At 41.8% G+C, this 22404-nt stretch overlaps 1 protein-coding gene across 2 annotated transcripts in view; it reads left to right on the forward strand.

The window, feature by feature from the left end:
- The window catches only part of flt4 (fms related receptor tyrosine kinase 4), a 74798-nt gene that overhangs the window by 40328 nt on the left and 12066 nt on the right, over window positions 1-22404 (forward strand). For both annotated transcript variants that reach the window (XM_018745682.2, XM_018745605.2), the window contains exons 5-19: window positions 1540-1711; window positions 6174-6313; window positions 7585-7756; window positions 8340-8457; window positions 8547-8722; window positions 8900-9068; window positions 10928-11084; window positions 11699-11807; window positions 12408-12767; window positions 13635-13781; window positions 19058-19189; window positions 20081-20187; window positions 21523-21658; window positions 21750-21854; window positions 22101-22214. In XM_018745682.2, coding sequence (XP_018601198.2) covers window positions 1540-1711; window positions 6174-6313; window positions 7585-7756; window positions 8340-8457; window positions 8547-8722; window positions 8900-9068; window positions 10928-11084; window positions 11699-11807; window positions 12408-12767; window positions 13635-13781; window positions 19058-19189; window positions 20081-20187; window positions 21523-21658; window positions 21750-21854; window positions 22101-22214 — 2314 coding nt within the window. The remainder of the gene's footprint in view (window positions 1-1539; window positions 1712-6173; window positions 6314-7584; window positions 7757-8339; window positions 8458-8546; window positions 8723-8899; window positions 9069-10927; window positions 11085-11698; window positions 11808-12407; window positions 12768-13634; window positions 13782-19057; window positions 19190-20080; window positions 20188-21522; window positions 21659-21749; window positions 21855-22100; window positions 22215-22404) is intronic.

Here is a 22404-nt window from a genome sequence, read left to right on the forward strand (position 1 = left end):
AGTTAGCAGTGTTGGTGTATGGATAAAGCCATCAGTATAGTAAAGCCTTGACTTGCATCTGTGGGTGCAGTGGCAAACAATGGTGACTAACAAAGGTTTACCACAGTATTCTTAAGCCCATGTTATGATACACCTTGAAGACACAACTGTTTTTAAACAGTGACGTCTGAGCCATTTGAAATCATTTGCATTCGGAAGTGGTTTTTGTTCTTGCCCTTTACACACAGAGATTTGGCCAGATTCCTTGAATCTTTTTCATTATATTGTGTACCATAGAGGGTGAAATGTCCAAAATCCTACTGATTTGTCTTTGGGGAAAGTTGTTCTCAAAGTGTTGGATTATTCGTTGACACATCGGCAACCTTTGACCCATCCTTGCTCTTGAAGGACAGGGACTTTCTTGGAGACTCCTTATTACATTTACATTTATTCACTTAGCAGACACTTTTGTCCAAAACAACTTACAACAGAGACTATGTAGGGTTACTAGCCCACATACCTTGTTCACCGAGGTGACTACATTGCTAGATACACTACTTACAAGGGGTCACTCATCCTTGCATCAGTGAAACACACCCACTCCGTGACACTCACACACTATGGGGAAACAGCATGTCTTTGGACTGTGGGAGGAAACCGGAGCACCCGGAGGAAACCCACACAGAGAACATGCAAACTCCACACAGACTGAGCAGGAATCAAACACACATTCTCTCACAACACCCAGGTGCTGTGAGACAGCAGCGCTACTCGCTGTGCCACCATGCCACCTTATATACAGGAACATCACTTCCTCATCTGTTTAACATCACCTGTTTCACATCACCTTGTTATTTCAACTTGTCACATTGTTATTAGTCCTGAACTACCCCTGCTCCAACTTTTTTGGAATGTGTTGCAGGCATCAGTTTCAGAATAAACATATACCTTCAAAAAACAATATAGCTGATTAGGTAAAACATGAAATACCTTGTCTTTATACTGTTTTTGTTTGAATACAAGTCAAAATAAACTTATAAATCACTCGTTTTTGTTTTTATTAGCATTTTCCATACTCTCCCAACTCTTTTGGAATTGGGGTTGTACAATTATTTAACCATTTATATGGCTGGGCAATGATACATTATATGTATGATACATTATTAATGTAACATTATTAATGTGATTAATTTATAATAAGTCATCAATAACATGCAATACATTATAAATTAGACCCACCGTGGTACTCTAGGATCAGAAGTGAAGAACTAGGCTGGTGTGAGTGACACAGAGAGAATGCGTTTCACTGATGTATGGATGAGTGACCCACTGTAAGTAGTGTATTTAGCAGTGTAAGTCACCTTGGTGAATAAGGTGTGTGGGCTGAAAACACTACATAGAATTCATTGGAAGCTACTTTGGAGAAAAGCATCTGCTAAGTGAATAAATGTAAATGTAAAATGTAAATGTAAGCTGCTAGGCTGTGAACAAGGTTTACAAGTACCAAAAGAAAAAGCAGTCCCAAAAGTGGTTAATGTTAGTCTGTGTATTCCTTCACAGGCAAACCACACTCCTGTTGATATGGTCGAAAAGGACGTGACCTGGGACAACAAGAATGGCTGGTCGGTCCCAAGTCACATTGCAGAAAATGACCCAACCTTTGCAGTCTACTGTGAAACTTCACTTTATGATAAAATTTACCACACTTCTATGTACATGGTGCACTTTTCAGGTACGTAATGTAGTGAAACTTTGGTATGACTGTTCTGCCATTGCATTTCTGACACTGTACAAAACATGAACATGACACTGGAACTCTCAACAATCACTAGAAAATGGTAATTTGGACTTTTTCTTCATTTTAGAGTATTTAGGCAAAGTTATCAAATCTGTATAAGATTTTTGATTAAATTAAATTAAATTAAATTAAATTTTCAATTGCAGCTAGATTTCCGCTGGATATCAGATACATTAAATGTAACGGGTCCATCCCCAGCTGTAAAAAGTTGGATTTTATCTGTAAGATCACCTGAATCCAAGTGGATTACTTGTAAATGAAAAATGTTCAAACCAAAGCCAAACCTTTTATTAGTTTTGCTGCCGTGGAAAGCCAAGGTGAATGATATAACATCTTTCAGTAACACAGCTCATCCTGCTCACTTTTCAGCTAAACTGTGATAAACTTTCTGTCACAGCAGTGATGAATGAGATCATCTCCCTCTGTATGAATCTGAAGTTAACTAAAACTATCATATTAACCAGCCAAGAAAAACAGCTGAAATCAAATGTTCTGAGACTGATTCATCCCCAGCAGTGACCATGACAGCCGAGGCAGGACAGTCATATAAATAAACTTCAGTTCACACTGTTCTCAGATATCATATTCATATCCTTGCAGTGTAATTGTGTTTTAAACATATTCCAGTTGCAATGTGCCATTATGGAACCTCAATTTATATGAATATCCCTTCCTGGATTGGGGCCTTGGTGTGGCGGAAGGGCTTGTGTGATCTAGGGGTCTCCAGAGCTATGTTGTCAGGAGCAGTAGGCTCCTGGTAGGGTGTCCTGAATATACTGTATTTTATTATATGAACATCATACATTTCTTAAAATGTATAGTTCTTTTTTATTTAATGCAAGCTAAAACTGATCTTATAACTCATGACAAAAGCAATGCATCAACTCATGAAAGTACAGTTTATAGAGGGCAAACATTTGGAGAGCAGCAGAAATTAATCTGAAAAATGACTTGTACACACACACACACACACACACACACACACACACACACACACACACACATTTTCAGAACCGCTTGTCCCATATGGGGTCACAGGGAACCGGAGCCCAACCCGGTAACACAGGGCGTAAGGCCGGAGGGGGAGGGGACACACCCAGGACGGGACGCCAGTCCACCACAAGGCACCCCAAGCAGGACTTGAACCCCAGACCCACTGGAGAGCAGGACTGTGGTCCAACCCACTGCGCCACCACGCCCCCCCGACTTGTACACATTTCTGCAATTTAGGATATTTCAGTTACATTTTTAGACTTTTAAAAGTTTCTCAATCAGAGTTTTTTTCTATGACTGCATTTTCCTTCTACAAAATCACCACCAGTGAGTTATAAGGCAAGTACTTTTGAGATGTACAATGCCAGATTTTTCTGTGTCTCTATTGTCCTGTTTGCAGTTCATTCCAGAAAAAAGAGCTCTCCTCCATAATATATGTCATGGGTCAGTGTGCAGGAATTATCATATGAAGAGATACTAATTAAATCAGAATACATGCAATGCATTTGGCTTACAAGTCTATTACGTAAAACAATGCTTTTGCTGAGAGTGAACAATTTCCTTGCTTTCAGTTACTACATGCACCTCAGATGTCTATTTACATTCATTCAAGAGACACTTTTCTCAAAAGCATTGTATATCTCAGAGAACAATACAAAGGGTGTATTACTTCAATAGTAGCCCAGATTTCGATTCAGACATGCTTTTCTTGACTACGATCAATTGTGTCATTCCACAATACGGACCAATGTACACTACACAAGTAGCTGCATAAAAGCTTTTCAATCATTACACAAATTGTTATTAAAAATTAAGATTCATGAACACGTTTATCACTTAGATCAGGGAGAAGTGAGTTTGAAACTGGTGAGTTTTGAGACCCTTGTTAAATCTAGAGATAGACTCCAGAGACAGTTCAGAGTGAGGGGGGGGTCATTTCACCATATTGGTGCTATAACCGAAAACCATTGTGATTTTGGACCTCTTCTGCATGGGCCCACCAGGCATACAAAGGTGGGGGAACATTGCAGTCTAGGTGATGATGCAGCGAGTGATAACATCTTTTACATATGGGGAGCAGATCCATTGGTTTTGTAGGCTGTAACCGGAGTCTTGAATTTGATGTAGGCAGCTATAAGACCCCAGTGTAGAGAGACAAAGATAAGATCCCATCTTTATCCAAAATTTTTGTCATATCATATTTGGGGTTGATCTGGGATGAGTGCAAATAAGCAGCTGGTAGTGCAGTGGTTAGAGCTGCTGCCTTTGGACCCAAGCAATACAGGTTTAAATCTCACCTCTAGCTGTAATAAATTGTTTTTAAATGTAAATAGGAGACCATAGTGATAAACTGTTGAATTAAATTTTTATTAACAAGTACATGTATTAATTCACAGCATGTTTCCAGGGACATCTCAGCTGTGTTTTAAATGCAAGCCTCTCCATGCATTTTGACACATTTATTCTGGGAATGCAACAACATACAATCTCACTGGACAGGAACACATGCAACGATCCAAGAAATCTTTAAAAAATGTGATTTCTCCCCAACTCTTTTTAAATCACTACCTAAACTCCTTTCTAGATGATGTTATTGTACACAGGCTATCCACTGTGACATGTTTGGCAAAGAAATATATTTTAATGCTGTGGTCTATACCTGAAGTTCTCTCTGTAAACATGGGAATGACTGAAGTGTTTAAGTTTCTCCCTCTTGAAAAATTGACATTTGATTTGCATGACAATGAATTCTAGAATTCGAGGATACCCTTCTGCAAGTTATTGGAAACTGCTACATGATTGTACCTCTGGTAAATTGTAAGCTTTAGACTCTGAGCCCTTGCTCTATGTATGTGGACATATTTGCTTTTTCCGGTATACTGTCTATCTGTATGATGTTCTGACCCTGTACTATGTATAAAACCAAAACAAAAAAAAATTATTAGTTCACCATAAAAAGAAAAAACATTTTCGGCACATGATCGCTTGCAGAATATGATGTTGATAGCTGAACTCACGTGGTAGCGGTGGCCTCCCACAGGTGACTTTCCTTGTCTTCTCACCACATTACATAGGTTGAGAGGCAAAACTGAAACTACTCCATAATTAGAACAAAAACAAAGGGCCAGTGTGGTTATTGTAAACGCCTGAGCGACCCACAGTCTGCGGTACATGACACTATCGGATTTTGGATCACATTGCAAAAACTGCAAATAAATACATAATCAACAGCTGCACAACACACAACAGACTACTTTGATCTATATGCAGAGTTACACAATGGAAATGCGGATTGGGATATAGCAATAGCAAACAAATGAACTTACATGAACATGATTAACTGCAGCCGCAGTCCTCCAATGTGAATATAATGAACACTACTTTAATAATGTCCCTCAAGATCAAAAACTCAGTTTAAAATGATTAAAAGGAAGTATTTTAAATCTGGGTAAAACACACTTGTTGCTCCACACCTGCTGCAAAACAAATTGCATTTTTATTACAATGTGTACTTCGTTGAAAAAGAGGAAAACAGCACTCACGAGTGCAGCACTTCTTAAAACTGGGCAGTTCAAGCCAAAAGCTGTCCAGGAATAAGTTAAAGTAACAGCTTTCTTAAAAAATCAGATTTGAATCCGATTAAAAGAAAATAAAAAGTATTAAAAGTCACTGCTTTTCCCAATTATTTGTTTCTCCCCAACAGACCAAAGCTATGTAGCTTTTTCAACTGGCATGTTTAAAATATCATAAAAATCCATTAGCCAAATAACTGATGCATAACACACACAGTTATGGATAATAGATTAATGAAAATATAACATTAAAAGGCATGTAAGAAATAATTTTTCTAAAAATATCATAAAATGTTATGGTGTTTCCATGCATAAAATACAGTGCTGCTTGAAAATATATGATCCCTTTCTGGCCCTTAGTTTTACCACAGAATTGTTATTTAATGAATATCAGTCTTCTTGACATAAAAACTGTAATTACCAATTACATTTGTTGGTTTAGAGGTAATCATGCATGTAAATGGAAGTAGTGCAGGTGCAAAAAAAAGTGAGCCCTAAGTTGCATTGATTAACTCAAGTAGGTAAATAGAATCAGGTGTGTAAATCATAATCATTTATTCATTTTATAAGTTTAAGATTTAGAATTTGTTCTAATATTTTATACAAGTATGATGACCATCCCTATAGGGTTCATATCATTTGAATTTTTGCTTATTTGCTTATTATTTTCACTAAAATATTGCTTATCATAGTTTGCATATTATCAATTTTACAATATACCAGTCACAAAGTGCTTTGTTGTTGAAGGACCCTCATTTAGAAAAGGCTTTCAAAGATTGGCAGACTGGAAAGAAGTTATGATGGTCCCCACTCAACTTTTTTCTCTACAGGAAACAAGATTCATAGTTTAAAACTGCTTCCAGAAAAGACATTGCACCTTCTAGTTGGAGACACCCTAGTCCTAAACTGCACTGCAGTGGTGGAGTTCAATACTGGTGTGAACTTCAAGTGGTCATACCCAGGCAGACTGGTGAGTAAAATGTGTGATAAATCACTGATGTTAAGTTGTTTTGAGAAGACATCCTATAAACTTTGCCCTTAGGACCAGTGTCTCCATCTGTTTTGATTTGGGATGAATTTATGAGTTTCTACAAATAGTCAAAACATGTATACATGCAGTCCCCGGATTATGAACGAGTTCCGTTCCTAAATCTGTCTTTAAGTCAGATTTGTGCGTAAGTCAGAACTATTATGTATGGTGGGTATCTAACCTCGGTTTGTCAAATGTTTGCCTTGGTATATAGTATATTGTGTTCCTTTGTGCGCATAAAGAAACATTAAACACTTTCGGATACAATATAACAATACAATAATAATAATAGTACAATGTAATAATAATAATAATAATAATAATAATAATAAGAAGAATAATGAATGTTACTGCAGTATTTATAATGGAGAGACAGAGGATATGTGTGTGTGTGAGTGGGCAAAAAAAACATTTAAGAAACTTTATTGTTTGCTTTTCCGATGTTCATTGACATTTCACCTTTTTCTGATCTCTTTGTTATTTCCACTTTAGTTTCAGTCATGGTCGTTTTCCTTTTCTTTAATGCATCACCATCGCTTGCGGCACATTTATACTTTGGTGCTATGGTTACGAGGGTAAAACAAAGATTAAAAAAAGCCAAATACAGTAACACACAAGACACTGTTAACAGCAACATGGTCCATGTCATACTGAGCGGACATGAGACTGAGATAGGTGTGTGTGTGTGTGTGTGTGTGTATGTATGTATGTGTGGACCCAGTCGCGGGATCTTTATTGTCGGTACACAGGGGAGCAGGTGAAATTCGTGGTTGGGGACAAGCATGGGTCGGTTGATGCGCAAATGTACGTCTTGGGGAGAATTCAATGTCGTAGTCAAGGAGGTGATGCAAGTGTCAGGAGCGAAAAAATCAAAGCCAAATACAGTAACATATGAGACACTGTTAACAGCAACTTGGTCCGACTGAAAAGAACAAAGTCTTTGTCTTACCTCGGGCTCATGCGTCGACGAACCGCTGTAGATGCACAATGTTTTAACGTGCGTCACAAAGTAGCACTCGTTTGTTATTACGAATCATTGTATGTCACTCGAATTTTGAATATAATAGGCTTTACAGGGGGGCGGTTCGTAACTATGGGTTGTATGTAAGTCGGACATTCATAACCCAGGAACTGCCTGTAAATTTTGCTGTTTACAACTTTAAGCAGTGAAAATCATGTTTGTGTGTAATTGCTTTTTTCTGGATTACCAGGTAAACAGGACAGTATCCATCATCTCAGAACGCACACCACTCACCCATAACACCGAAGTCTCAAACATCCTCATCATCCATAATGTCAATGTAACGGACATGGGCCCCTACACTTGCTCTGCAAACAGTTTACAAGAAAGTGAGATGCATTCCACCCAGGTCATTGTGCATGGTATGAGAACCAGTATGCATTTCATTCTTGCTGCATTTTATTATATTTTTTGTGTTGCAAAATGTGCTCTTGAGGGTGTTTTCAAATGTGAATCTACAAATTCACTAATTAGTTCAATGCAGAAATTTGTAAATAATTATTAGAGTTTAATTTTTAATTAAAAAATGATTTTCATGACACCTATATTAGATTTACATTACATTTAAATTTATTTGGTTAGCAGACACTTTTCTCCAAAACTATGTACATCTCATAGAAAATACAATGTGTGCATTACATTAGCACAGTTAGTTTGTTACTTTCAATCATATGAACCAATGTTCATCACACAAGTTGCTGCATAAAATTAACATTTATGATCTCAAAGGTATAGAGCATGAACATTTACACATTACATGAACTTAAGAGATCATGGTAGAAGTGAGTCCGGAGGAGGTGAATATTAGGTTTTGAAATTTGAATGTTGTCTTATGAAACATTTAGTTCCACATCTGTAAAAAAAAATCAACATACCGAACAGCTTTAACAAATGTAGTGCATTGACCAGTGGCAGCTGAGGCAGGTGCTACTAATTCTATTTCAGAAAAGCCATTCATCAGCCTGGATTACAAATCTGGTTCAGTGGTGGAAGCTACTGCTGGTCAGAAGATCCTCAAGCTTTCAGTGGAAGTATCTGCACACCCTAAACCAGAAATGCATTGGTAAGGCAGTGATACCACAGCAGGTAATAGGTGTACAAGGCTAGTCATAATGAGGACACTGGATATGTTACCCTGCATGTGTTTTCTAGGTATAAAGATGGAAAATTAATAAACAAGAGGCCTGAGTTCAACAGAATGAAAACCCAGCAAGAAACTCTGGAGATCAGGGAGGTGTGCCAGCAAGATATGGGGAACTACACAATTGTTGTTAAGAACAGTGCCACCCGTCTGGAAAAGAGCCTCAGCCTCAGCCTGGTGGTCGACGGTAAGTTTCGCCAAAGCCTATGTGACCAAGCTGGGTCTTTCAGTTTCAGTTCATATCATCTATGTTGGTTGTGGCTTTTAAAGATAAACACATAGCCTTATTGTCTCATTGGATGCTGTGGTTATGAATTTATTTTAACTGGACATTCAATAATTTTGAATTCGTCTGTTGCTTCAGTTCCCCCTCAGATCCACGAGAAGGAGGCAGCAGCACCAACAAACCCCTACCAAAGGGGCAGCCGACAAACCCTCACTTGCACAGCATATGGGTTCCCCATACCTACCACCATTAAATGGCAATGGAGGCCCTGGGGCCCATGTGGTCTCAATAGCATGTCTAAAACCCGGTAAGGACACCACATTCATGTCCTCCTCCTATCCCACTGAACAGCCTCGTATATAGAAAACACATTTCCCAGAATCACGGAGAAATATACATCAAGCCAACATGATTATGAATCTGATCAGCAACAGAAACTCAGCACCGTTTTTAATTTTAGTCTTGCTTAAAGGCCTCCGATTTGCTCCAACAGTGATATGTCGGCAACTTTTTGTCCTTGTTTGAGGCTTGCCTTAAAACCATATGGGACTATGTACTTTCGCCTGCAGTATGTTAGTGTAAGGCTACTTGGTTCACACCAAGTTCAATATGGATAGTTTTTGTCTCTGTTGGCTCCTTGCCCACAGTCCACAATCACAGCAGGCGACTCTCCTCCCTGTTTTCAGAAAGACTTAGTACAGAAAAACTGTAGTAAAGCTGAGGATGAACTGCTTAGTGGCTGTAGGCCTTCCGTGTCCATGGGAGATAAGGCAGCTGAAGATGGACAGCCCTGCCACGGAAGGGGTATTTATAGCTTGGGTGTGTGGCGGTGAGGGATGTGGCTAAGGAGTGAGGTGCCATTCCAACAACAGGAAGTAGAAGGACAGCTCGCTTAGTGACATCCTCTAACATTTGGGGGAAAGGGGTGTGTAAAGAGGAGAAGGAAGATGGGTCATTCTCTGGGTGTTGACAGCGCCCAGACCAGTGCTTCCTCTCCCCCACAACACAGCTCTTTCCCTCAGCTCCTATTGACCATATCTTGCCTAACCAGCAGTCTTCCTCCTTGTCCCATTTGATCAATCTATACACAGTCTTGACACTAGAGGTTATCTCTAGATATTCCCTTAAAGCTGCAGTGTTCACTCTTTCACAGAAATAGAATCCCCTGACGGAGATTAATTTGGGCCATCTTTGCACAGAGAACCTAAAATCCCTTCCTTTGTTAAACCTGAAAGGCATGCAGACTGAAATATGGCCAAGGTTTGTTTGTCACTACATCACCTCCTGTCCTCCAAATCCATCAGCTTGTGTATGCCTAGAGTTTGGCATCATTCTGCTGACCTTCTACATCTTCATAAAGTTCTTTTCTAAACAGATCAACATGTTGTTTCTGGATTTCACTGTGTTCACTACGGCCAGCAAGCAAGCCTACCAACTTCTCCTTCTTTGCGCCTTTGTTCTCACACTTTCTGGCTACAGCTTTAGATTCTCTGGTCATGAAACCAGAGCTTTGTGGTCATTGTTGCATGAGCAATGACTGTCCCCCTTGTACATCCTTAGTAACCTTAGTCAAACACAGGAAGGTGTTAGCATCAAACAGTACTTCCTCATCAGGGAGCTATCATTCTGCATATGCCGACAGAGACAGACAATGGCTGATGACCATGGAGGATGTGCGGCTCATTGTGGAGTGACAAAATTTTCCCTGACTGTCCCAAAAATTAAGTATTGTTATGCTAAAAAGTGTCTATTGTCTATAACTGTTGCATAGTAATAATAAGGCCCATCGGTGTGTTGACCATTCTGTAGTAGTACTGTTGCTTTAAAAGGAAAGCGCTGAAAAAACAGGTTTTATTCCATTTCATTGTTCACAGACAATAATGTTGAAACTCATTGCTGAAGGAAGTGGAGTGATTTCTTCTTGGAGCAGAACTTTTTGGGATTCATTTTAAATTCCTGTTTTCAGAAGTCTCTCAGAAATACAAGTATAAGACAAGTATAGATGACTGAAATTAGCCTTTTTAAACAGAATGTTTTCATATGAAAATCACTTGTCTCAAATCCATGATGCACTCATGAAATCATTGATGACATGATTGCATTGAAAGCTGCGGTGGAAATTGGGCTCCCAGAGACACAGTGTTTGTTTTTGTGTGGTAATTCCAGGGGCCAGAGAGAAACAATACAGAATGCAGAAACAATGCAGAAACAGAGAGACCGGATGTTGGACTGTCAGGACTGGCAGGATATGCACTCTGAAAACGCAGTGAACCCAATTGAAAGCATTGACAACTGGACTGAAATGGTGGATGGTCAAAATAAGGTCAGTTTTACGTGCATCTACATCTCATGTGATTTGCAGCTAAAATTTTTCCTGGAAATACCTGTGAATGACACTGACAAAACTGTGGCTTTTTGTAAATGTCTATGTATGCTATATTATGTCTAAAACTGATAACTGAATTTTACTGTGCTCAGCCTAACTTTGAAATGTCAGTAAAAGGACATTTTTCACTTTTGCAACTTAAATTTGGATGGTCCAAAGGCTAAACTTTGCCCCTTTTTATGAAAGTGGTCCACATTGTGAACTTTGGCAGTGTTCCTCACTGAGAAGGACATAGGGAGCAGAGTTTGCTGTCATTTCCATTTGAGAAATATTTAAAACTGTCTTCCTCTCCATACTTCCTGGAGTGAGTGGGAATAAACACACAGGGAGAGAGCGCTTGCTTCCTGTTTTTGGGCACACCTGTGAGCTCATTTCCCACAGTGCGGTCAAAGGGACAGGGGGTCAAGGCGGCCCGTCAGACTCAGGCCACCTCCGAGACAGGAGACCATCATTTCTCCTCTCTTAAACCTGTCACATTGAAATTGAGAATGATGTTAGGTGCGTGACACAGTAATTGTGTGTTGAATCACACAGTGTGTGTTGCCTAACAGACGGTGAGCAGAGCAGTCATCCAGAGAGCCAGTGAGTCAGTTGTGTACAAGTGCTCTGCTGAGAACAAAGTGGGGAGAGACGAACGGCTCATCTACTTCTATGTGACCAGTAAGTGTAAAGTGAGAAGCTGGAGACCTCTATTAGCAGCCAAATACACACCTTGATCATGCCCAGGCAGCTGTTTGGTGGGAGATGAATACTCATCTTACAGTACATTTATACCCTCAGTCATGCACTATCAGTAATTTGCTGCAATGAACTTGGAAAACACTTCTTCAGTACACCTTGGGGCAGCAGGGTGCATCGTGCTTAGAGTTAGGATTCAGGCCTTTGGATTCAAACAACCCACTTTTCAATCCCACCTGCTGCTGTAGTTCCCTGGATGAAAGTTTTACCCTGAACTGATGCAGTAAAAGTTACCTAGCTATATGAATGGGCAAATCACTGTAAGTCACTATGGAGAAAAGCTAAGTAAATAAGTGTACTTCAAAAGAAAATTCAAAAGCTTAGGACAAGTTCTGTAGGGGTGAATGATTTGTTCGGTTTACAACGTAAAATTGGATTATACAATCTAAAATTTCCCTTTAAACAAGGGCATAGTGTTTTCTCTGTGATATTCTTTCTTGAAAGATGCCTCTTGTTGCAATATTCATGTGAATTTGCCTTTGTTGAAACGGAACTACATGTGTTGGTTGTTCCTCCCTCCAGCTATCCCAGAGGGTTTTGGGATTGAGCTGCAGCCTACAGAAGAACCTCTGGAACAGGATCTGGTCCGGCTCAGGTGCAATGCTGACAACTACACATATGAGAACTTGCAGTGGTACCGCCTGGTGCCAGAGGCGCTGCAGGACGAGGCAGGCCGGCCCCTAGTGCTGGACTGCAAGAGTGTGCATCTGTACGCTAAGCAGCTGTCTGGAGATCTGTTCTTCGAAGCCACCAGTAACCACTGGGTCCTAGAGCTGGTGCTGCCCCACATCCAGGTGCAGGACGAAGGAAACTATGTGTGTGAGGTCCAGAATCGTCGTAGCGGCGAGAAACACTGCCACCGCAAGTACATCCCTGTCAAAGGTCAGCAAAGGAGATATGCGCAGGATGGTACCATGTGTACGGTATATCAATGGCCCTGAGAACCTTTATCTGGAAAGTGCCACAGAGGGTTAGTCATCATGAACACAAAGAAACATTCTAAGTAAATCTGTCACAATGTGTGTTGTTCTTCTAGTATAATTTTGCTGAAGTAACATTAAAATTTCTGAAATATTCAAAAATAGCATCTAATAATTTGTTCAAGTTTGTTATAGAGCACACTTCTCACCATAGTCTCATCATGCTCAACAAACAAAACAGAAACAACGAACAGTAGAGAGCTCAACAAAGCTGCTGTAAATGATATAGTATAACACTTAAAGCAAATATAGATAATAGTAGAGTAATCCAGCTGGCTGTGGAGGACATGGAAGCAACAAAAAGTTTCAAACCTACAAAGTGGAGGAAAAGAACTTGGCTGCCTACCCCTACAGGGGCATTTTATTGTGTGGACCTGAGTGAATATGTGTTAAACAGAAAAGACCTGTACAGTTGTTATGACCAAGCTATAGGCTGGAAAGGCTAGAAATTCAATGTCCCAGGTCCAGTAATTTTGTACCTTCATCCACGATGTCATGTGATGCAAAGCATATGTCACAGAACATTACACTGTATGTTTTACTGTAAGCCTTTATGTGCAAATAATAAATACTGATATTTCTCCATCAAGTGTCTATAAGCAATTCAAATGCATGAGTATGAGGCTAATATTATTGGTAGTTCACACAGGTTCTGCTGTAGACACAAGCAATTACAACTATGTACTTCTGAGCGTGTCCCTAAAGCAAATATTAGTGAACATGGGACAAAAATTTCAATGACGTTTCCTCACATCCTGCACCCCAACAGCCCTGGAAGCCCCTCGCTACAGACTCAACCCAACAAACCAGACAGTGAACATCAGTGAGTCCCTCCAGATGAAGTGTGACGTTGAAGGCACTCCGACACCCCAACTCTCCTGGCTGAAGGATAACCAGCCACTTCACCAAATTTCGGGTAGGCTGGCCCATCCTCTTCTCCTCTTTGGTGCCAGCTGACACATTTTATCCCTTGAAAGGAAAAAATAATAACTCAGCACAGACCACAACAGTAGCTCTTTCAGCATTTTCCAAAAGAAAATAAAATTGGAAAACCCTTTATTCTCTGCCCCGATATTATGATCAGGTTTTGTAAAATATGTTCACCTTTTGCATTAGAGTTATTTATGATGCATTTTCCAATCCAGAACCATTTTTCTCCTTGTCATAAAAGCCAGACCACTTCCTCGTTGTGAAATACTGTAAACAAATGATTTCACCCTCTTTTGTTCCTACGACAAGAAACTGGGTGAGATGAGAATCAACTGGAATGAACCATGTCTGTAAAATGAAACACTCATAAGTCTAGAGTGCCTTTAACCTTTACATTTACATTTATTCATTTAGCAGACACTTTTCTCCAAAGTGATATATATCTCAGTGAAAATATAAACTTGTGCATTACATTAAGAGAATGAGACATAATTGCAAACATGTGATTCTTAAATAAACCTAGTTTACTTACCTCTTGATGGACCGATGTTCATCACTCAAGTACGTGCATAAAACACAGCACAGATGAATCCTGATAACCTTCCTACAATTTTTTTTTTTTGTTATAAGGTACACAAACATTTACATACAATACAGGAGTAGCGGCTGTGTAAAGGCTTATCTGGGGATGATCATAAAGTTATGGTGCATGAACATTTACACCATGCATAAGCTGGAGAGATCTTGGGTGAAGTGAGTCTGGAAAAGGTGAGTTTTCAGACCCTTCTTGAATGTAGACAGAGTTTCAGCAGTTCTGAGTGACAAGGGGAGGTCATTCCATCACAACAGAGCCAGAACTGAGAACCGCCATGCTTTACTTTAAGTGCGCAGGACCACCAAGCGAGCAGAAGCAGACGAGCGAAGGGGTCTAGTTGAGGTGTAGCAGTTGATCAAGTCTTGTAAATAACTGGGAGCAGTTCTGTTGATGCATTTGTAGGCAATAACCAGGGTCTTGAATTTGATCCGGACAGCTATAGAAAGCCAGTGCAGAGAAATGAGTGGAGGAGATACATGGGAACGCTTTGGCAAGTCAAATACAACTCGTGCAGCATTCTGTATCAGCTGCAGAGGTTTGATGTCAGTAGTGGGAAAGCTACACAGGAGAGAGTTGCAGTAGCCCAGACAGGATGTTACCATGGCCTGGACAAGTAGTTGGGCAGAGTCAGTTATGAGGTAGGGACGCATCCTGCGAATATTATGCAGGATGTATCTGCAGGACTGGGTTGGGGCTTTGATGTGCTGAGAGAAAGACAAACTTGAGTCAATCGTCACTCCCAGACTCTTAGCCGAAGAGGTAGGCAAAATGAGTGAGCTGTCCAGTTTGATCGATAGATCATGACAGGAGGACAGGCCAGCTGGGAGGTGAAGAATCTCTGCTTTGGAGAAGTTCAGTTGGAGGTGGTGATCAGACATCCATACAGAGATGTCCAACAGGTAGACAGCAATGGGTGTGGAAATGTCTGCTCCAGGTGGAAAGGAGAGGAAGAGCTGGATATTATCAGCATAGCAGTGGTATTTAAATCCATTGGAGGCTATGACCAGGCCGAGGGAGGAGGCGTAGATCGAGAAGAGAAGAGGACTGAGGAGAGGGGGGCAGCTCTAGCCAATTGGAGAGCATCAGACACCACCAGAAGCGCCACCTCATTGGAGTGACCAACTTTGAAACCAGGCTGATATCCATCGAGGAGATGGTTTTGGGTGAGGAAATCAGATAGTTGACCACAGGCCACCCACTCTAGAGTTTTAGACAGGAAGGAGAGGAGAGAGACTGGTCTGTAGTTTTGGACTGAGTTGAGATCCAGGAAGGGTTTCTTTAACAGAGGTGAAATGAGAGCAGATTTGAAGGCAGCTGGGAAACAGCCAGAGGAGAGCGAGGAGTTGATGATCTTAGAGATGAAGGTGGAGAGTTGCGGGGAAATGTTCTGTAGGACTGACGATGGGATCGAATCAAGCGAGCAGGTGGTGACTCTATGTGATATCAGGAGGCCGAAGATTTCAGATTCGGAGAGTGGCTTGAATTTACAGAGTATAGCTTCACAGGGAGGTCCAGCGCGAACTGGGCAGGGTGATGCTGAGAACTTGTCAGTAATTGTTTTGACTTTGTCTCTGAAAAATAAAGTAAAGCCATCAGCAATGAGAGAAGAAGGAGGAGGAGGGAGGACACAGAAGGGATGAGAAGGTGGCAAGTCTTCGTGGTTTTTTTAGTTGAAGACTGTATTTTGTTATGGAGGAAGGAGGTTTTAGCTTAGGAGACAGCAGAGTGAAAAGTAGCTAAGAGTAACTGGTAGGCATCCAGGTTCAAGCAAGTCCTGGATTTTTGCCATCTTCGCTCTGCAGCCCAGAGTTTGGTCCTGTGAGCACGTAACGTATCAGTCAGCCATGGGGTGGCACTGGGGTGTGCTGGTCTGGAAGATAGTGAACAGAGAGAGTCAAGGGTGGAAGATAGGGCAGAGAGGAAAGTCTGTTGATAGATCCGAGAATTGTGCAGCACAAGGGAGAGTGGACAGCATGGCAGAGGCAAAACAGGAAGGTGAGAGAGATTTAAGTTGAGGCCAAAGGTGACAATGGGTGTAGAAAAAGGAGAGGGTTTAGTGGCGAGGCAGGGTTGAAAGGAAATGAAGAAGTGATCAGAGACATGCAGCGGAGTGACAGAGAGGACAGGACAACCACAGTTGCGGGAAAATACAAGGTCAAGACAATTGCCTGCTTTGTGGGTAGCAGGGGACTGGGACAGAGAGAGGTCGAAGGACTGTAGGAGCGACAGAAGGCCGCTTGCATGAATGTCGTCGACATGCAGGTTGAAGTCACCCAGGAGAATCAATGGAGCGTTGTCCCCTGGGAGAGAGCTCAACAAGATGTCAAGGTCATCCAAGAAGCAGCTGTGAGGGCCAGGAGAGCGATAAACAACAACCACAACAAGAGTGATTGGGGCAGTGATAGAGACAGCATGGCATTCAAAGGAAGACAAATCATGCAGGTGAAGAGAGAGAACAGAATATTCCCACTGTGGAGAGATGAGCAGGCCTGTGCCTCCATCTCTGCCAGCAGAACGAGAGGTGTGAGAGAAGGAGTAGTGAGTGGAGAGTGCTGCAGGTGTGGCTGAGTTGTCTGGGTAATCCAGGTTTCAGTTAGGGCCAGGAGGTCCAGTGAGAGATGGGAGGTGTAGGCTGGTATGAAGTCAGCCTTTCTCACTGCAGACTGCAAGTTCCAGAGTCCTATGGAGAAATTAAAGCAGGATAGGCGAGTTTAACAGATGAGGGTAAACCAGGTTGCTGTAGCAGCGGGAGCATCCAGGTGTCCAGCGGTGGTGACGTTGCATGGCTCGGTTGCCGTAGACAACTGTGATGGGTGACATGTTGGACGCAACATCCCTCACGGTGCACAATGCTGGTGGCCTTCCTCGATGGACTCCTACAGGTAAACACCCTTGTCTTAACACCCCAAGTCTGCCACAACCGCTGCCAATATGGGTCACCAGTTGCTATTTAAACCAGGCTAATTCCTGTCAGCTGACATTCCTAATCAAAACCATTCCAACAATGGTGACCAAAACAAACAGTCGCGATTAATTGATCGATGGAGTCACACCCACTCCACCATACGGGACACAGAATTGTTTAGGTGAACGTGCTCCCTAACAAACCACAAAATACAACTTAACAAACAAATTAATAAAAATAACACCAACACCTACACAGACACACAACCAATTGTGTCTATCAGCGGTAGTTTTTCAAGTGAGAAACCAGTCAGTGACTCTTTATGAATGAATCATAACATCATACAGGTAGAGGGCATACCAAGAACGAATACAAATCTATCTATCTATCTATCTATCTATCTATCTATCTATCTATCTATCTATCTATCTATGTTTGTCTGTCTGTTTGTTTTATTGTTCTTTATTTACCATTTTAAAAGACTTCACTACAGTTTAATATTAACTGAAACAGTAATTTTGTCTTCTCGGACAACTGAAATGGCATATAAGCGAAAATGTTTCTGATGACTGCACAGATCGGATGGATCAGAACATGGATGTTGTTGATCCGTGAGATGTTGAAGATATTAACATCATTTGACACTCTATCACCACCAGCCAGCTGTCAGAGCAGCAGGTGTAAACCAGTAAAAATACAACCTTTCCCCTCTTTATGAAGGTATAGGTGGTCCCAGATTTACGATGGTTTGACTTACAATTTTTCGACTTTACGATGGTGAGCTGACAATAGACATTCAGTAGAAACCATACTTCAAATTTTGAATTTTTTCCTGGGCAAGCGATATCCATCCATCCATCTTCCATCCCGCTTGTCCTAATAGGGTCGCGGTGGCAGCAGGGAGAGTAGAGAGGCCCAGCCGCCCCTGTCCCCTGCAACTTCCTCCAGCTCAGCCTGGGGGGATCCCCAGCCATTCCCAGGCCAAATGTGAGATGTAATCCCTCCAGCGGGTCCTGGGCTGACCTCGGGGCCTTGTCCCAGTTGGCCGTGCCTGGTATACCTCCAAAGGGAGGCGCCCAGGGGGCATCCTTATCAGATGCCCGAACCACCTCAACTGGCTCCTCTCAATGTGAAGGAGTAGCGGCTCTACTCTGAGTTTCTCCCGGATGTCTGAACTCCTCACCCTGTCATGGAGAGTGAGTCTCAACACCCTACGAAGAAAACTCACTTCAGCCGCTTGTATCCCCCATCTTATTCTTTCAGTCATTACCCAAAGTTCATGACCATAGGTGAGGGTAGGGATGCATTTTCGACTTACGATACTTTCAACTTAAGATGGGTTTCGCATTACGTAACCCCATCGTAAGTTGGGGACAATCTGTAATTGGTTGCTCAGAAACCCTGGGTAGGGTGAATTCCCATAATTGAAAGACTTAATTTCCATTTGTTTCAAAAGTAAACCTTTCTTACATTTCTGAGCCCTAAAATGTAGAGCCATTAATGCTAAAATATCAGCAGTTCCCATCAAAATGGACATGATTACTCTGACAATTAACATTCGTTACAACAAAAATTTCTCTTTTTAACTGATATGCAGCTTTCTTTGGCATAACCGTTCCAGTCTGTAGGCTCTAAAGGTTACAGGTTCATTTATGGTTTACCTTCATGCTCTGTTTAGACCAGGGAGTTTGGGGATCAACCAAGGGTTCCAGGCAGATGGCAGGACAGTGGCTCAGTTGACAGGCTCTCTGGATGTGTGCAGGGATCCTGCTGCAAGACTCGAACCGCACCTTGAGCATCCAGCGCGTGCGGGAGGAGGATGCAGGCCTGTACACGTGCACCGCCTGCAACCAGAGGGGCTGCGTCCACACCTCAGCCACCGTTGCCGTTCTGGGTAAGAGCTGCATGCGTTACACTAGGCACTTGGCTACATCAGTGCACACTCATTCACACGTTGCTTTGCAGTACTTCACCTCACCCACCTCTTACCATGTTCTTACTTCTGCCAAAATATATCCATATGAGAGTAGTCCATAACAGTTGTCAGGACTTTCAGACAGAGCTCTTGTGTTATGTAAATCCTGCACTTTAGCTCCCTCCACAGACAGCTGGAATGTATGGACTATATGCACGTTTTTTTTTTTTTTTTTGATTCAATATTTTGAAACGGAAAAGAAAATGCATTCGGTATTTTTTTGTGTGTGTGAGGCACTTTAATCTTTTGTGAATTAGGTGACAAAGTCCAACATAAAACAGAGTTACAATGACAACCCTCTCACACAGGAAAACAACACCAAATGGCATTTCTTTTCTGCTGTATAGTAATTCACACACAGACACACACACACACACACGCACATTGTCTGGAACCACTTGCCCCAAGCGGGGTCGCGGCGAACCGGAGCCTAACCTGGCAACACAGGGTGCAAGGCTGGAGGGGGAGGGGACACACTCAGGACGGGATGCCAGTCCATCGCAAGGCACCCCAAGTGATACTTGGGCTCCAGACCCACCGGAGAGCAGGACCTGGTCAAACCCGCTGTGCCACCACACCCCCCATACAGTAATTGTTGGCAACAAAAAAATCCTTATTTCAAATTTTAGTTTGATAAACTGAAGTCATAAAGACCTTTTCCATACATCATCATCTTCATGTACTTGTTCTGCAGTCCCAATTTTGTGATGCGGTTTTATTCCACATACGACCTGGAAAAGGAGGAATAAAGAGAGGGGAAGGTAACTGTCACACACTCCTCAAGCTGATGCCCTCCTGTTTCTACCCCAGGCTCAGACGACAAGCCCAGTGTGGAGTTAGTAATCCTCATCGGCACAGGAGTCATCGCTGTTTTCTTTTGGGTTCTTCTCATTCTCATCTTCTGCAACGTGAAACGAGTGAGCTGCCTCTCCACTGCTCGCCCCGCTCTGTGTCATCTACTCCTATTGGTTTATTTGTGCGGTTTCGTCACTCTACTACATTGCCATGTACAGATACAGAACGCTAGGACCTCAAGTTACAAACACAGCTGACACCCCAAGTCACTTTTACCACTAAGTCATAATGAATAAAATCTGAATTATGCATACTGCACATTTATCCACTTTTTAACTGGTTAGGTTCTGTAAAATGTCAGACAATGCTATAATAAAAAGTACCCCAGTGCAAGGTCTTGGTGGTGTACAGTGTCATGGAAAGGGGCCATAAGATGAGACACAATCCCTTGACAGGAGTCTACTATCCCAGTGTAACTTTTATGTTATTACTTTTTACTAACTTCAAAGCTGCATTAAAATGAAAACTGTTTTTAAATTTCTGAAAATAAAAATTACTTCCGAGTTACATTAAAATTATAACAAATTTTAAAATGACAAAAAAATAAAAATGCCTTCACTCCATTAAACACTATTTATTGAAGATTGTTCAGCGTTCTTCATCTTGCTATTGATCACTGAATTCAGGGACACCAGAAAAAGCTATAAACACAGTATACACTCTTAGATATGCATGGAATGAAATCAGTCCTGCACAGCCCTTCAAGCAGCCCCCTCTATAAACATCACCATCATCACTATTCCACCTCAGTGTGTTTTGCTGCCAACTAATGGCAACAAGAGGAAATGTAGGCAGTTTTTGCTCCACAATTATTAAAAGAACAGAATACACATACACGCACACACACACACACATTGACTGAAACCGCTTGATCCAAGTGGGGTCGCGGCAAGCCGGAGCCTAACCCGGCAGTACAGAGCGCAAGGGTGGAGGGGGAGTGCCCCTGTGGGCAGCATAGTAGTACAGTGAGTAGCACTGCTGTCTCACAGCACCTGGGTGGACATGAAAGGATGTGGGTTCAATCCCTACTCAGTCTGTATGGAGTTTGCATTTTCTTCCTGTGTCTGTGTGGTTTGTCTCCAGGTGCTCCAGTTTCCTCCTACAGTCCAAAGACATGTAGTTCAGGTGGATTGGTGACTCTAAGTCACAAATAGTGTGTGTTTCACTGATGTATGGTTGAGTATTTTATTGTAAGTAGTGTATATAGCAGTGTAAGTCACCTTGGACGAATAAGTTGTAGGCTGATAACACTGTTTATTGGAATTAGAATTCACTTTGGATAAAATGAAGAAAAGTAGCTAAAAGAAGCAAAGTAAACGTGTGATGTGCAAATACCTCCATTGTTTCAGCTTCAAGAAACTGTTGATTTGGGCTCCTATCTTCTTCACCTTCTTCAGGTGAATCCAGCAGACATAAAAACAGGGTACCTGTCCATCATCATGGACCCAGGTGAGGTGCCGCTGGAAGAGCAGTGTGAATATCTTCCCTATGACTCCAGCCAGTGGGAGTTCCCCCGAGACAGACTGAGACTTGGTAACACATCTCCCTCATGTAACATGTGACAGACAGCTATAGGCTGTGCTCTGTAGAGCTTCTCATGGTCACCTTGCTGCTTAATGTGTAGGGAAAGTTCTGGGTCATGGAGCTTTCGGGAAGGTGATGGAAGCCTCAGCCTTCGGCATAGACAAAACCAGCAGCCTGGCAACAGTGGCTGTCAAGATGTTAAAAGGTATGCTCCCAGATAAAAGAGCCTGCCTGATCTAGCAGTTTGCTCTTCTTTTTTTCATACTTCTGTAAATTGCACGGTAGCCTTCATGGGATATGTTGCCAGTAGGGGGCAGAGTTGTTAAATAAGTTGTCTCATAAGGAAAAAGTGATGGGTTCAGCTTCTCAGAAAGGAGCTGCTACTGTACCATTCAGCAGAAATGTAATATGGGACATATCTTACTGAGATGCTATTATTTGTGTGTCACAGAGGGAGCCACAGCAAGTGAGCACAAAGCGCTGATGTCAGAGCTGAAGATCCTCATCCATATTGGAAACCATCTGAATGTGGTCAATCTTCTGGGGGCCTGCACTAAGCCCAACGGTAAGCATGGTCCATCATGAACTGATGTTAAGACAGTGGCTCTTTGTGTTATTGGAAATGTTCATAATTTCAATGTATACAGAAAATATAGAAAAAATATTGTGGTCTTTATCTCTCTTTAGCTAGACTTTTTATGATGAAATTAGTATAGCATATCAAGCTGTTACCATGTTGTACATGTGCTTCAGCA

This window comes from Scleropages formosus, chromosome 13 (assembly GCF_900964775.1).
Source record: "Scleropages formosus chromosome 13, fSclFor1.1, whole genome shotgun sequence".
Lineage (NCBI taxonomy): Eukaryota > Metazoa > Chordata > Actinopteri > Osteoglossiformes > Osteoglossidae > Scleropages > Scleropages formosus.